At 52.4% G+C, this 16,078-nt stretch overlaps 1 protein-coding gene and 1 long non-coding RNA gene across 2 annotated transcripts; one reads left to right on the top strand and one right to left on the bottom strand.

The window, feature by feature from the left end:
• Positions 1–122: 122 nt before the first annotated feature.
• On the bottom strand, positions 123–11,631 carry TOB2 (transducer of ERBB2, 2). The gene is made up of 2 exons (XM_036072631.2): positions 10,482–11,631; positions 123–4,048 (listed from the first exon to the last, which is right to left on the bottom strand). Exon 2 carries the CDS (start codon positions 3,947–3,949, stop codon positions 2,945–2,947), a length of 1,005 nt encoding a protein of 334 aa, XP_035928524.1. The 5' UTR covers positions 3,950–4,048; positions 10,482–11,631; the 3' UTR covers positions 123–2,944.
• A 21-nt stretch (positions 11,632–11,652) lies between these two features.
• Positions 11,653–12,367, top strand: LOC118523188 (uncharacterized). Its single transcript, XR_004910978.2, has 2 exons — positions 11,653–12,145; positions 12,273–12,367. It is a non-coding gene; the product is annotated as an uncharacterized LOC118523188 (long non-coding RNA).
• Positions 12,368–16,078: the final 3,711 nt, after the last annotated feature.

Here is a 16,078-nt window from a genome sequence, read left to right on the forward strand (position 1 = left end):
AAAGGGGGTGAAAAGGGGCCCTTGGCACTGAGGCACCCCAAGGGGTGAGGTGAGGAGGACCAACGGTGTCTTGGAGCCGACAGGGGCCCCAAGGAAAAACAAGCCAGGAGCAGGCAGCAGGCTATTATATATCATGCTTTTAATACAAACTTAAAAAAATCTGGAACAATATAAACTGTACAGATTTGATCAATCTTTTTGTTTTGTTTTTAAACTAAATCTCTAAACACACCAATGTCCCATTCCAAAATATTGCACAACATTCTGAATACAAAATGCTTGATTGTATTCCTCCTTCACTAAAGAAAACAAGTTCATTACCCTGCTCCCCCAAGCTCCTCTCCACATTGCCTCAATGCCCTCCTTCCCATCCCGAGGGGTCAAACTAGAGAATCTATAGCTCACTGCATTGAGAAAAATACATCATTCTGGACTAAAAGTTTACATTCTTTACAAGACGATCCACCTTTTGATTTGTTCCTGGGAAAGAGGGGCAGACAGAGAGAGAGGATGGGGAAAGGGGAGAAATAGGTTCAATTCTCTTCTTTTTTTATTTTAAAGTTTGTTTTTCCTGAAAAAATATCTGTTTCTCTCCTCTTTTTAAGAAAAAATCTTGAAAAGAAAAAAATTACGTTTTTTACGTTAGAAATATACATATATTATATATACCTCTTACATTTTACAAATGTAGCAAATTATTCAATACAAACGGACACCAAAAAATGTAAAAAATAAAAAAAAAAGTTTTCCTACGAAACCAGGTAAATTAGTGCAGGTTTTTGTTTTCGTTTCCTTAAAAAAAATAAAATTGAAGCAAAAATGCCTAGATTTGAGACGAGACAGACTGAACTGGGCCCAAGAGTCCAGCAGTGGAGTCATGCTCCTGAACATACATTTTTCTTCGTATTTCAAAAGACACTAAGGGGTTGGTCTGCCCCTCCCCCTAGATGTGGCGAGAAACAAGCCGACCGGGCTGGCGGGTACCTGTGTCCGCGAGTGTAGGGGCATGAATCAGGCAGCATCCAACCTTTCCCAGAGAGCAGCCATCTGCCTGGGCCTGTCACCTGTGCGGGAGCGGAGAGCGAGGGAGAGGGTCGCCCAGACCGGGCCGGCCCGAGAAATCTAGGGGACAGCTGGTGCTGGGCTGAGGAGCCAGGGCGTTGCCCCGCTGGGGGAGGTAGAGCTGGTGCCCAATGCAGGGGGAGGAGGCTGGCAGTGTGTGTCTGGGCCGGACCCACTGCCACGGCGGTTGCCCCACTTGGGGTCACTGAGGAGGGCGGGGTGGGGTGGGGTGCCAAGGGCTTTGGTATGTTTTGGTGACGGGGGCCCTGATGCCACGTGGCCCACCAGCCAAAGCATCACGGCATGCATGGAAGCTGGCTCACTAGGGTCAGGTGGGAGAAACAGCTTCTCTTCCGGTAGAGACAGGAGCCGAGGCTCTCCTGTGATCCGCACATACCATCTGCGATGGCCAAACGCCTGTCCCGGCCGGCCTGCCCGAGACACCAGTCCTCGGAGCATCGAGGCCTAGTGGGGTTGGGTCGGGCAGTGAGAGGGGCCGGCAAGAGGTACCAAGAAGTTCTCACGCAGGCAGGGGCAGAAACACACTAAAATAACATCTACAACCAAAGGACTAAGAAGTCTCGATTCAAGGCTCAGGACTGCCCACTCTAGGCACTGACCCAAAACCCCCCCCCCACCCCGCACGGGTGCTCAGGTGAGCAGCTCCCACCCTGGGTTAAGGTCACGAAACAGGAGGATCTGAGTCCAGGGACTTCTCTTAGGCATCAGGGGCTGGTAGGCTGGTATTCCCTCAGCCCCTCACAGCTAACCCCCCCTTTTTTGGTCAAAAACAAAAGTGCAGATCCCTCCGCAGTGTGGAAACCAGTTCCTTCTGCAGTATTTTCCCCTGGGAGTGTCTTAGGCTCAGCCGCAGTCTCACCCCAACACGTGACCCACCCCACAAAAGGACTGACAACCCACCCGGCCCATTCCCCAACCTCCTACATAAATAAGCACTTGCCGCAACCTGGAATCATGTTGGGGGGAGGGGGTTTACATGGCTTGGAATCCTTTAAAACAGGACGGCAAACCACGCACACGCACGCGCACGCACACACACACCCGCACTTGCCCCACCTCCTTCCCCACAACCTCAGGCCCAGGGAAGAAGGGGCTGCACGAGAGGCCACATGTGTCAACGGCTGGGTCTCCGGGGCCGTGGTGGGGGTCCGGGCCGGGTGGGGATGGTGCTGTGGGGCCACAGGACAGAGATGAAAGCAATTCCACTAGACAGAGTGCTAACCTCTCTAGCGGGAGGGTGTCAAGTAGCCAGCCAGCAGCTCCCCGTGGCTCAGGCCTGGGAGGGAGCGGGGGCTGGGGTCAGACCTATTTGGGTGGCAGGGCCCAAGAAGGCCTGCTGAGGTTGGATGGCTTTGAGTGAAAGCAGAGCTGGGGACAGAGGCAGTACACGGGGCAGCCTCTCTGCTCTGGGCAGAGTCAGGCCCCAGCTGTGGCTCTTCCTTCCCTGTGAGCTTGGACACACCAATCCTAAACCAGGCGTGTGAAGGAGGGAGGGAGGGAGGGAGGGAGGGAGCAGCAATTCACATCTGGACCATTCTTAGCACAGGAAGCCACTAATTAAAGATGTTATATAGAAAACTACATGTAAAAAAAAAAGAAAAAAAGAAAAAAAATATAAAACCCAAACCAACCAAATAAATCAGAGGCAGGCAGGAAAACAGCAGGGGGTTGAGTTAACCTCGATTCGGTGCTTCAGGAGCCCCCTCCCACTCCATGCCTGGGCTGGATCTTTTTTTCTAGAAGCCAGAGTAAGAAGACTGGAAATCTTTTTGTGTATTTTTCTTTTCCTCTTTTTTTGGCCTTTCTGTTCCTTTCTCCTTTCTGTGGTCTTGGGCGCTCCCGGCCCCGCGGCCGAGGCCGGTCAGTTGGCCAGGACGACGGGCTGGAAGGGCTGGCTGGGGTAGGGCATGGCGTTCAGGTTGTAGCTGAGGCCCTCCACGAAGGGGGTCTTCTCCAGGAAGAGGCTGTTGGTGCCGCCCCCAAACACCTGGGCCACGTCGAAGCTGCTGCTATTGCACGAGGCGGCCCCGGTGCCCCCACCGTCGGCCCCGTCAAAGAAGAGGCTGGCGGCGCCGCCCCCGTTGTACACGAACTCCTTGGCGTTGGGGGAGAGCTGCGACTGAGGGGCCGGGCTGGCCGCGACGAAGTTCAGTGAGTGCAGAGACAGGGAGAGGCTCTTGTGCTTCAGCAGGCTGCTGGTGGGAGAGCGGGCCAGGCGGGGCTGCGGAGGCTGGGGGCCCCCGGGCCCGCCGCCCGCCACGCCCCCGCCACCCGTGGCCCCGCCGCCCTTCTTCATCTTGGTGGAGCCAAACTTGGTGGCGGCGAAGGAGGCGGTGGTGAAGGTGATGGGCTGGGCAGAGCGGGGGATGAAGGTGGGGCTGGGCGACTGGCCGAAGGACGGCGACGGGGAGCTGGACAGGGAGCTGTCCTGGCTGCCGATGGGCACAAAGACCTGTGCGTCGGGGTTGAAACTGCTCTTGAACTCCTTGTCCAGCTCTGGGGCGACACAGCCCTCGCTGTCATCCAGGTACAGCACTTTCACCGCCCCCTTCTCGCCGATCTGGTAGGACACTTCGAACGGGTCGATCCAGACGCTCAGCTCCTCGGGCACGTTGGCCCGCACATCCTCCACGGCCAGGCCACTCCGCCGGGCGGCCAGCTCCACCACGGGGTCCACGATCTCCCCGATGTGAACACAGCGGAAGCCGGAGCCCTTCAGGGGCTTGTCAGGGTACCAGTGGCCTTCATATTTCTTTTTCAGGAGCCGCTCCAGCTCCTCGCCGAACAGGTCTGCCCGGCGCCGGGGCAGCTTGTTGTACAAGTAGGAGATGATAAAGTTCAGGGCCACTTTGATCTCCAGCTGCATGGTCCTTTCCGAGGTGGCAAATCAGCTCCGGGCACGTGTATACAAGCCGAGGGCAGTGGCAGGTGATGGAAGGTAGGCAGCCTTGGGCTCCAGACAGCTCTGCGAACCAAGAACAACGCAGGGTATTATGAGTAGATGTGCGGAAAGCTTGGTGGGGGGCGGGGGCAGGCGGGCAGGGGGAATCAACGGAAAGGATAGAAAAGCACCAACTTTAGATCTCAGATTCAGGGCCCCTTTTCTGCTCCACTAGTGACTAGCTTGACTGTGTGGCTGAGGGCAAGCCACTTTCTTTCGAGCCTCAGTTTCATCAGTAACATAAGGCTATCATGGAGAGTAAGTTAGCTCAAGGATGTAAACTGTCTCACACTGAACCTGCTATTTAGAAGGCACCTGATAAAATGAGCTATGGTTTTTCAAGTAATTCTAAAGAAACAAGAGTGCTGTGGTTTCCACTATTTTGAGAATCCAAGTCACTATACAACTGCTATCAAAAAAACAAAACAGAACAGAGAGCTGGGTGGCTCAGTCGTTAAGCGTCTGCCTTCGGCTCAGGTCATGATCCTAGGGTCCCGGGATCAAGTCCCATATCAGGCTCCCTGCTCGGCAGGAAGCCTGCTTCTCCCTCTCCCACTCCCCCTGCTTGTGTTCCTGCTCTAGCTCTCTCTCTGTCAAATAATAAATAAAATCTTAAAAAAAGCAAAAAGCAAAAAACCCACAAAAAACTGAGACCCTAATTCAACTGGAGAAGGGGAGGCTCTTGGTAACAAATCTCCATAACGTCTTGGTGAAGTCGTGCTCCCAACAGTCACAGGCTAAGATATAAGTTTAAAATCTTTAGTTTTTCTCCTTAAATGGAAAGGGATACAGATCACTGAACAGGAAACAGCACTGCCAACTTTTCACTGGGGGCTTGGACTCCAGTCACATCCAATTTGTCATCCTGGGCCCCGTCGGTGTACATGCTTTCTGGCTCGCTCTGGGTTTGCAGAACTGATGTTTCAAGAACACAGTGTAACCAAAGGGTGCATTTCCATCGAGGCAGCCTCCAAGAATGGAGACAAGAACACGATCCCCAAGAAGTCAAGACCTGTTACAACCAGAAGTGTGGGCTAACAAGGGACTGCTGACCAGGGGCTGTCTCAGGGAAGCAGAGGAAATGAAACGGAGGCAAGGCCCTATAGGCCAAAAGGTCCTTAAGAGCAGCACTGGTGGGCGCCTGGGTGGCTCAGTTGGTTAAGCGACTGCCTTCGGCTCAGGTCATGATCCTGGAGTCCCGGGATCGAGTCCCGCATCAGGCTCCCTGCTCAGCGGGGAGTCTGTTTCTCCCTCTGACCCTCCCCCCTCTCGTGCTCTCTCTTTCTCATTCTCTCTCTCAAATAAATAAATAAAATCTTAAAAAAAAAAAAAAAAAAGAGCAGCACTGGTGTGGCCAGAGGGAATCTCTAGCTTTTGGCTAGAGTGTAGGTGATGAGGGTGGCAAAGAGAAGAAATTTTCCATCACCCTGCAGCCTCCAGCTGGGGACCCATCATCACTCAGTCTCCTGGGGACCGTCTGACCACCTGTCCTTGGCACCAGATCAGACTTATCAAGTGTTTGGAGATCCCTGGAGAGGAGACAGCCCAAGATAAACACTCAGATTGTTATTTTGGGATTCTCTCACAGCCAGCTCCCACAGAGGTCAAAAAGGTTTATTCCTGAGGTCTGGGCCAGCCTCATGTCTCAAGAAGATGATCTATAAAGTCCTGAGAGCGAGTGGTTCTCATCTCCTCACTCTGGATCTCCAAAAGGGCAGCTCCAGGGTGGTCATGCTGTGGGAAAACTGAGAAGGACCACCTTTAAGGGTCAGCAGGGCCAGAACTTGTTCCCAGCCAGGCCTCTGGGTGGGAATGTGCTGCTGAGCTCAGTGCAGAGAAAAGACTAATCCATGATCCATCAAGGGCATCTTTTGCCCTGTGATAGATCTGGAGCTGGATTTTGATTAAAATCCTTTCTGGGTCCAGCATAGAGTATTCAGGTGCTAATTCTAGGCTTGAGGATCTTGAGTTTTTTGAACACCTGCCCCAGCTCACTTCCTTATAATTCTTTGGACTGGGGCCATGGCTCCTAGGGGTATTTTTAGGACTGGATCCTCGGGCAAAGCTCTTGGGTGAATATCAGAGAAGCAGCACTGGGTCAATCTGGAGCATCACAGGACACTGGCCAGGTCTAGTCCCACCCTCATTTCAGGTCTGAGCAGAGGGTCACATGGGGATTCAACAGAGGTGCCATGAGCACAGATCAATTCCAGAAGGATTAAAGAGGAAAAAAAAAAAAAAATGGTAAAGATGGGGGCTTCCTGTTTATAAGGACTGCAAGGCTAGCCACCAGGACTGCAGGCGTCCCCCAGAGGAAGTCTCTAAGGGCCACAGCAGCCCACCAGAGGTGTCCAACATGGAGGAAATTAAAAAGTTATGAAGAAAGTTGGCACTGGTTCCCAACGATGGGCCTGGAGTTAAAGACAATGTTTTCAAAGTGTTTTTGAAAAGTAAAACAGACTTAAATATGACATTATACTTCCCCAAAGCACCACGTGGCCTCTTGGTATACCACTCAACACCAAAGGGCTCCTACACCTTTCTAGGCCTCCTCAAACTCTGCTGCATACATGCCTTCCAAGTTAACCTCCCCTGAAGTGTTCAGCCTCAAAATGGGAGCATTTTTATTTATCTATTTTTTTTAAATTAAATTTTACTTAGTTAACATACAGTGCAATATTGGTTTCTGGAGTAGAATTCAGTGGTTCTTCACTGACATACAACCCCCAGTGCTCATCACAACAAGTGCCCTCCTTCATCCCCATCACCCATCTAGCCTGTCCCTCACCCACCTCCTTCCATCAACCCTCAGTTTGTTCTCTATCGTTAAGAGTCTCTTACGGCTTGTTTCCCTCTCTCTTTTTTTTCTTTTCAAAATGGGAGCATTTTAAATGCAGGCCAAAGTCATTGGGAAATAAGCCTCCCACCCCGAAGTACAATAGAACCACTGTCATCAGCCCTGCCTAGCGAACCATTTTCTGCAGCATAAGCAGCTAAAGCTGCACACCAATTTATACCTCAGTGACGCTGCCACACAAGGAAGGAAGTATATAACGCCATCTTTGCCTCTTTAATTGGAGAACAGGCCAGGCCAGATGGCTGTGGGGTGGAACCTTTCAAAAATGCTGGACAACCAGAATGAGATTTTCTGCTCTATCAGCTCAGGCTCTAATTTTGACTTCAAGAAGCTTATGGAACAGAGGATTAAAGCACTGGTGCTGTCTTGTCTTTAACTAAAGATAGGAGTGACCACTCCGTTGAGTCTGTTCATTTTTTTTTTTTTTTTTTAAGGCTATGGACAAATTCTAGGCTTATATATAAATATTCATAGATATTCATTCATAGAATGTGGTAAGATTAGAAAGCTTAGTAATAACTACTCTTCAATATAAGTAACAAGTGGATTCAAGTTAAGAGGGAAGAGAGGACTTTAAGATCTTCTCCAACTCTGACTCAGGTGCAAAAGGCCAGAAAGGTGGCAAAAAGTAAAAACAAAAACAAAACCAACCAAACAACTCCCCTCCCACCTCAAAAACCAAGTGTTTAACAATAGCAACACCTACCTTTTGTCAATATATTAAAAAGTTGCGAATGTGAGAGTAAATTCTGTCCAGTTTCATTTAGAATCTAATCCTCCTTCACCTGTTTATTCCCAACAGCAAAATTAATGTGGGATTCAGATCCCTTGTGCTGACTTGTGTTTTATTTATTTTTTTAAAGAAGATTTTTATTTATTTGACAGAAAAAGACACAGCGAGAGAGGGAACACAAGCAAGTTGCTGAGTGGGAGAGGGAGAAGCAGGCTTCCTGCCGGGCAGGGAGCCCGATGCGGGGCTCGATCCCAGGACTCTGGGATCATGACCTGAGCCGAAGGCAGACGCTTAAGGACTGAGCCACCCAGGCGCCCCTTGACTTCTGTTTTAAAGAGTGCTTAAGAGAAGGACAAAAACGAGGTAAGAAAGGTGGCTGCTACAGTCAATGATACGGTAATGGAGTTTCCAGAAAGAGCTTATAACAAAAATGCGAAGGAAGGTTAAGAAGAAAACCAGTATGTTTTAAAGGGGAAAAGGAGGGATAATGGTGAGGGAACTCCTCGGGCCCCCAAACCAGGAGTACCTATAAAATATTCAGGCACCTCAAGCCTTAACAACCAAATGGTCCTACAACCAAGCACTATCAGGTTCAAATGAGTCTGGAAAGAGGAGTCGGGAAGGAGGGGTCCTCAATTTTGACAAGGCCAGCAGGTGTCGCACACCGAATGCCAGGGAGTGAGAGCCAGGTTCCGTGCGACCGCCTGGCCCCACCCCACCAGTCTCAGAGGCAGCGACCCAGGCCGGCGGGTATGCTTGCAGGCCTTCCAGGACTTGTGCCGACGGACCACAACACCCCGCCCAGAGTCTCCACCATGTCCCTCAAACATGGACTGTGCAAGCCCAACTGTTCCGACTAAGAAGGCCCTTTCTGGGGCACTCGATTCCTGCGAAGCCAGGAAGACTTCACTGAACTCCAACGTAGGCCGGCCGTGAAGGCGCGCTCTGCGCTCTGGGAACTGTAGTCCTCAGACACCTCACGCTCGGACTGGAGCAAGTGACCTACTTTCTCTGCACACTACACTTCCCTACGTGCTTTGCGAAGGTTCAGCCAGCGAATTACGCATGCCCGGTAAGGGGAGCTGCCCGAGGTTCGGAGAACCGAGGAAAAGTTTCCGATGCACATGCGCGCTGTGGTGGACGCCCCCATCCCCCCCGCCCACCGCTTAATACATTTTATATAAATTTACCCATAAGGCCTACTCTCCGTATTGTACCACCCTACCGTATTCACGTCTTGGTCTCAAGAAAGGCTGAATTGCCGCCCCTTCCTCTTCACAGGCTCCCTTGACTGTTCAATTAAGGATCTCCTTCTAATGAGTTTTTTCTGGGTGAACACGGTGGGCTGGGACAGATAAAGGTCACACATCCCTCCGCCGCCCCCCCCACCCCGCCCCTGCCGCTTAATCTGTATTCCTTGGACTGGGTGGTCTCCGTCTGGAGTTGCTGTAGGGACGGTGAATTCAAAGAGGAAAAAAAGCGTTTTTCACTTAATGCCCGGCGGGCTCAGCTCCAGCACCCCCACGGCCAGAAAAGGCAGGAACTAAACCCAGTTCTCCCCTCCTCTCAGCCAAAGAAATTCCCAGTTAAGCTGCGGGGAGGGGCCGGGCGGAAAATCAGAAGGCCCGAAGCCAGCAGGGCCCAAGCCTCACCCCTCTTATAATCCAAGTCCGAGTAACTAGACCCAGCTAGGGAAATGGGAAAAGGTTCCGAGCAGGGGAGGGAAAACTGTGCATCTGACACCCGAACAACATATTCTAATACTTGAAATTGTTTGAGTCTCCTCCCATTGCAAGGCCTGCTCTATGACCAGACTTACCAGATCCTCGGCAAAGCTCCCCTACACGGTGTTAAACCTCCCTAATCCTTCCTCCCACACAAGCTTCTTTCCCCCACTGCTTAAGAGGGGGGTGGGGGCAGGCGCCCAAGAAAGCAATAGGAGTGTTTTTCTGCTGGAAAATCAAAGATGAGGGGCTCACTCCCAAGGTAGGATGGATAGGAAGGAGAAAAAGAAAGGTTAGACACTGAGCAAGGCACCTGAGACCCCCTCCGCTGGCCCAAGCTGCAGCCCGCTGTGTAGGGTTCTGGTTCCTCTGCGGGGTGGGAGAAGGCCTGCCAGCTGCCCCTCCTCTCTCTGCTCCCTCCCCCCCCCCCCCCCCCCCGGTCAAGGGCACAGTCCATCCTCCGGGCAGGAGGGGAACGAGCTCAGAAGTAGGGCTCTTCCTCCCAGGCATCTCACCGGGATCAACCAGAATCCACTCACTGGTATTGCTGTAAACGCACTTCACCCCCCGCCCCGCACAGTTTTCCCTTAAAACACTAAAGCCAAAACGGTAAATTGTGGTTCAGCGGCCGGAGGACAGTCACCACTGACCGGTCCAAAAGGGGATGTCTACCTTCTATCCCTCAGCTCCACAGGGCCAGAAATAAACCCTATTAATTATTACCACCCCCTTCCCCGCACACGGGAAAAGAAGCAGAAAAACAAGGCCTGGATTCCCTTCCTTCCTCTGATTTATTTAATGGTGGTGGAAGTTATGTTTTGCGGGGGGGGGGGGGTACAAAGAAAAATCTAGCGAGTCTCTACGATATGAAGAACTGAGGGGGGCGGAGAGGGGAGGAAATGCACCCCACCCAGGAGGGGGCCACACTCAGAACACGGAGCGGAGAGGAGCACCGGGGAAAAAGGCGGGGAGGGGGGGTTCTATCTGGGAGGTGGAAAGGGAAAGGAAAATGTTGGCCAGTCCTCGGGGTGGGGGCACGATAGCAACGTGCAGCGTCCAGCAAAGCGAAGAGCGAGAGTGGGACGGGGGTGGGAGGAGGCGTCTCAGGGGTCCCCGCCGCCCGCACGCTCCCCGCTCACTCACTCGGGTCTCCGCGGTGGCGGGGCGGTCTGCCGGTCGCGGGGAGGCTTCTCCCTCCAGGGTGGTCCTGGGCGCGGGGCGGAGGTCGCTCTTCCTTCCTTTCCGGGCGCCGCCGGGCCGGAGGTTGATGGGTCCTTTTTTTCGTTGAGGGTTGGGAGACAAGTGAGGGAGTTTTGGGCTATGACTCTCAATAATAATTCTTTCAGCTTTTTGGAGGTCAGGCTCGGCGGAGAGGGGACGGAAAGCGGGCGGGCGGGCCGGCCGGCGGCGACGGCGCGGAGATGTTGGACCGGAGGGCGGCTCGTGTCGCAGGGCGGAGAACGGTCCGGGCTCTGGCTAACGGGCGGTCCTGCTCTTCTGGCCCCGCGTCGCCCGAGCCACTCGCTTCTCTGCGGCGACGACCCGCACCTTCCCGCGCCCCGGCCCGAAGTGAGCAAAGTCAATGAAAAGTTTCACCCTTAGCAACCCTGCGCACGGATCCGGCTTCCCCACCCCTGCGTGATGCGTCCCTCCGCCCTGCAGGGGCGGGGCCGGGCGCCGGGCCGGGACTACTTCCCAGCCGGCCGGGAGGCTTAACCCTTCGCGACGCGCGGTCGGCGGCTCTATATGCCCTCCGGGGGTTCCCCGAAACCTCCTTCCGCCAGCCCTCCCGTGGCCGGCCTCTTCTCACTCAGATCCCAGCTCAAACGCCAGCAAGGCCGCCCTTAGCCGGTCCAATGATGCTCGCCTCCCCTCCCCATCACAGCACCGTGCCATTTATTTTCTTCATGCCCCAAACCACTGAAAGCGTGCTCATCGGGTACAATGTTTCCCCAGGTAGACAGCGAGCTCTGGGAGGGCAGGGTCCTGGACTGGAACCCGGTGGTTCACTTTAGATGTGTGACATGAATGGATGTCGCGGGGAGGGGAGCTCCCTCCCCCAGCTCCCGTGGCTTGGGCCCTGCACCTGCCCCAGCGCCGACTGTTCTTACGTTTCGCCGGACCTGCTCCCCCAGGCCAGGTCGGCGAGTCCCTCCGGGTCTGGGCGTTTGACTGGCCGACCAACCCCACGGCTCTCGCACCGCCCCTTGGCGGGAGGGGGAGCTGAGGGGATGGCGCGAGCTTGGGAGACGTTTCGCTCCTTTATTAACTCGGGTTGGCTCGAGTCTTCCGAGCGCCCCATGCCTCGGCGGGCGATGCTAACGTCGAAGGGAGGGCGAATGGGAAACCGGGGTCTGAGCACGCTGAGCGGGAGGAAGGGGAGGCGAGGCGAGGCCGGCCGGCCGGAAAAAGGAGCCTAGCGCCACATAAACCTTCTCCTTGCTGCCTCTGGCCCCCCAATTACCTCGCGGCCGGAGAAGCCCCGCGCCGGATCCGCGCAGGCGCGCTAGCGCGCCCCCGGCCAGCCTCGGGCGGGGCTCAGCCCTGCTGCGGATCCCCGCGTTTGCTCTCCCGGCTGGCGACCCCCGTACGGGGGACTAGACAGAGCAACATTTCTTCTATATAAGAGCCCCCCGCCGGCGGGGTGTGGCGCCTGCCCGTGCCAGGGGCCCCAGGCTCACGCACCCGACGGTCCATGGGGTTGCAGACCAAGGCTCGCTGGCCCTGGACGGGCGCGCCAGCTCCGCGCGCTCGGCCACATTGTGACTGCGGGGCGCGGAGTTGAGGGTAGGGAGTCCTGTGCCCAGGTGAGGTCACAGGCGGACCGGACTGCCAGGTTGCGAGGAGCCCCTGAGAGCTTGCGCGTTAAGGCTTTTGCCCAGTCGCCCATTCCCCAATTCTCTCCCCAACCCCCGACCTTTATTCTCATTCCAGGCGGTTCCAGCCCATCGGCAGTCGCCGAACCCACGTGGGGTGGCGAAATCCGAAAGTTTCCAGCTACGAACAGTTTGCATTTGTTTGTTCCTTGATCTTTTTGTGTGTGTTGTTTTTTGCAAGGGCAGAGAGCAGCGGTGGTGTGGGGGTTTAAAAGCGCTTTCCTTGACTGCAGCAGAAAAAGGCCGGACTGGAGGGCAAACTCCAAGGGGACAGGGAGGCACGAGGGAGCCTGAGCCCGAAATCCCCCATCCCCCACACACTGAGCGCTTCAGCCCCTGGGGCACCTCCAGGGACTACTTGCCTCGTGCGTCAGCGAGTGGCAGAGCGTCACATATACGCCCCCCTCCGCTTTGCCCCACTCCACTCCTCCCCTTCTTTTTCCTCCCTCTCCACCTCCCTCCCCTCCCCATCGCTCCCCACTCCTCCCTTTCTCTCCCCTAGCGTGTTCCACGCGAGCAGTGAGACCCGGCCGACCTACAAGGTGCCAGAGCACCGAAGAGCTAAAAATATAACCCGTGTGTTAGCAACAGCCTTCCCATTGGTCGGGGAGCAGGGAGAGGCGGCTTCTGATTGGGTTTCCCATCCAACCGCTAGGATTAAGAATGGGGGCCAAAAACCCGGGCGCTGGGCCTTTGGGAAGAGTGTGCGTTTGCGCAATGAGGCATTGCAAAGGGTGCTGGTATTTGAAGTCATTTATTAGAGGCAGCAATGGGTTTGAATCCCAGTTGTGTCCACCAACCGTGTTATCTTGATTTAATGGTAACAAATCTCTTTACATCATCAAACCTGTTTTCTTGTTCTTAAAATGGAGATCGTGTGAGGATTAAATATGATACAGGATGTAAAGCCTGGCTCAAATAGTTGTTATCCTTAATTTAAAGGTAACTGTTCAGGCCAGATTGCATCCTACATATCCTGTGCACGTTCGGTGTGTATTCCCCAACAAGAAACCTTACTATAAAGAACGATGAGAAAGAACGGTTAGGGTGAACTGAAACGAATTCTCCTAGGGCATCTCAGGAAGGAGGGATGGAGTCCATATAAGCAGATAAAGGGTAGACATCTCCTACCTAAATTTAGTGCAGGCTGAGGGAGGGCGCACAGAATCCCTGGACAGAAGGCATAGGATTTCTGCGTGTTCGTGCTTTTGTTCTAATCTCCCCTGCAGTGCTGGAAACACACCAGGCCTGAGCAACTTAACTAAAACAAAACTGAGAAATCCAGCCTCCTTGGCAGTTGGGAGCTCTGGGTAAAGGGTTGGCATATAAATAGGAAGGGATAAAATAGAGGGGCGAAAGGTAATCACCATTCTTAACTGCTGATGTGTCCATTTGTCATGTGGCGAGGAGGAGACAGGACGTTTTCTCTCCTCAGTGTGTGACTTCATCTTGCCAGGGCTTAATTGTGAGCTTAATTCCACTTGAGCATCCCACAGTCCCCTCCCATTTTAAATAATCATATGTTGAAAGGTACACACCATGTTTTCAAAATGGTGAGCTTCAGAAGCAACTCCCCTGTCTGAGAGTAAGCAAGTTATACCAGATGTTTTGTTGCCTTGACAAGTCAGGCTGGTAATAATTAACCCCAATTAACTCTCAGGGGTGAGTCACTCTCTCATACACACATGCTAGGGTGAAAAATTTTGTAGTTCCTTTTATGTTATCTAAGAAAATAGCTCCTCATATTTGACTTTTTCAGATCCACTGCTCCAGCTGGGCAGGAGCAAAGACAAACCCAACAAAACTGGCTTCAGGGAAGTAATTGGATGCAGGGCAAATGACTGCTATTTATTCACCAACAATGTGAGAGAACAAACCTCACTAAAGGTTTGCCTGGACACTGAAACTGCAGTGTTCAAAGAAAGCAACATTTTAGCCTTGGTGGCAGCAGGCCACTTGGGATGGAGTTGATAAGCAACCAAATAACTGGGAAAAGATGGGAATTGGAGTCCTTTTTTTCAAGGCAAGAAAATTTCAACCAAGGCAAATAATCTTTCACTTTTATGCCTAGCTTCAAACTACTACTAAAGAGCTGCAGATCAGAATAGGGTGACATCGTTTTTCTGAAATTTGGTCAGTTCAGTTTGATTCCCTGTGGAATTAATTTTCTTTTTTCTTTTCTTTTTATTTCCAGTATAGTTAACAAACTGGTTAATCTTTTTTTTTTTTTTTAAAGATTTTATTTATTTATTCATGAGAGACAGAGAGAGAGAGAGAGAGGCAGAGGGAGAAGCAGGCTCCAAGGAGCAGAGAGCCCTGATGCGGGACTCGATCCCAGGACCCGGGATCATGACCTGAGCCGAAGGCAGACGCCCAACCATCTGAGCCAGCCAGGTGCCCAACAAACTGGTTAATCTTAAAGATTTTATTTATTTATTGGAGAGAGAGGGGTGGGGGTGGGGGGAGGGGTTGAGGGAGAGGGAGTGAGAGAATCCCAAGCAGGCTCTGCGCTTAGCGCAGAAGCCAATGGCGGGGGTGGGGGGGTGGGGGGGGCCAGGGGGGAGGCGAGGGGCTCGATCTCACAACCCCAAGGTCATGACCTCAGCTGAAATCAAGAGTGGGCCGCTCAACCGCGGGCGCACCCAGGCACCCCAATCTTAATTTAGAAGCTGCTAACTGGCAGGCCAAGGTCCACACCTGGTGGATGTACTATCTTGGTGTATACTGACACATTAACATTTTAAAAATGAGTTGATATTTAAAACTTGGGAGATTGCACAAAGGTATCCTAATTTGCCACTTCTCCTAAATTCAAAGGATCTGGGCATCCAAGCTGGCAATCGTCTGGAGTTGAATGGCAGCTGCCTCCTTTAGGCTGAGCGTATACTCTCAGGTTCCCCAAGTCCTCACCACTCTCTATTGTGTCCCAGACACGGAGGCCAAGGGTCACATACCATTTATCATCCTGTATGAGCTATTCTTCTTACACCCCTCTTTTCTCAATCAATTATATTGCTCACTCAGACTCTTGAATTTGTGACCCATTTTTTCCGTTTAATGTAATAAATAATTGAGTGATTGCCCTGCAATGGAGGGAGAAGCAAAAGAAGTTCAAGGATCTTACCTAGTTCATTGTTGTTAAACTCTGGGTTGTGATTCACGATCTGACAGTGGGGTCATGGAATCATTTGGTTTAGTGGATTTCAGACAAATTTTAGAATAGAATGGAATAAAGCGCAAATATTGGAGTGTGTTTATGTAGTAAACATTGTTTCATGAAACTTATTGCTATTAAATGTGTGTACTAGGCCTGAATAGTCCAAGTGGGAGAGATTGTTGTGGGGTATGGTGCATCTGGAAGCATTCATGAGATGTCAGGAGCTTAGAAGGAAGAGGTACCCAGTTGGCTGGCTCATGTGAATGTGGGAGGCTATTTCGAACAAAGGAAATAGAGAGCCAAGAAGACAGGATATGGGCAAGGAATGTCCCTTTAACTGCCTGATGGAAGAACATAGAAGTGAAGAAAGAAGGGGCGCCTGGGTGGCTCAGTTGGTTAAGCGACTGCCTTCGGCTCAGGTCATGATCCTGGAGTCCCTGGATCGAGTCCCGCATCAGGCTCCTGCTTGGCAGGGAGTCTGCTTCTCCCTCTGACCCTCCCCCCTCTCATGTGCTTGCTCTCTCATTCTCTCTCTCTCAAATAAATAAATAAATCTTTAAAAAAAAAAAGAAAAAAAAAAAGAAGTGAAGAAAGAAAATCCTGGGGGTAGGGAAGAGGGAACCATTTCGAGGACCTTCCATGCCAGGACTTAAATGTTTATCTATGAAAAAGTAGGAACCCACTGTAAAAGAACTACTATTTATGTA

This window comes from Halichoerus grypus, chromosome 6 (genome assembly GCF_964656455.1).
Source record: "Halichoerus grypus chromosome 6, mHalGry1.hap1.1, whole genome shotgun sequence".
In the NCBI taxonomy this organism is placed as follows: Eukaryota; Metazoa; Chordata; class Mammalia; order Carnivora; family Phocidae; genus Halichoerus; species Halichoerus grypus.

What these genes read in the sequence shown, in the direction of transcription:
- TOB2 (XM_036072631.2), bottom strand. Translation starts at nt 3,949, where the DNA reads ATGCAGCTGGAGATCAAAGTGGCCCTGAACTTTATCATCTCCTACTTG.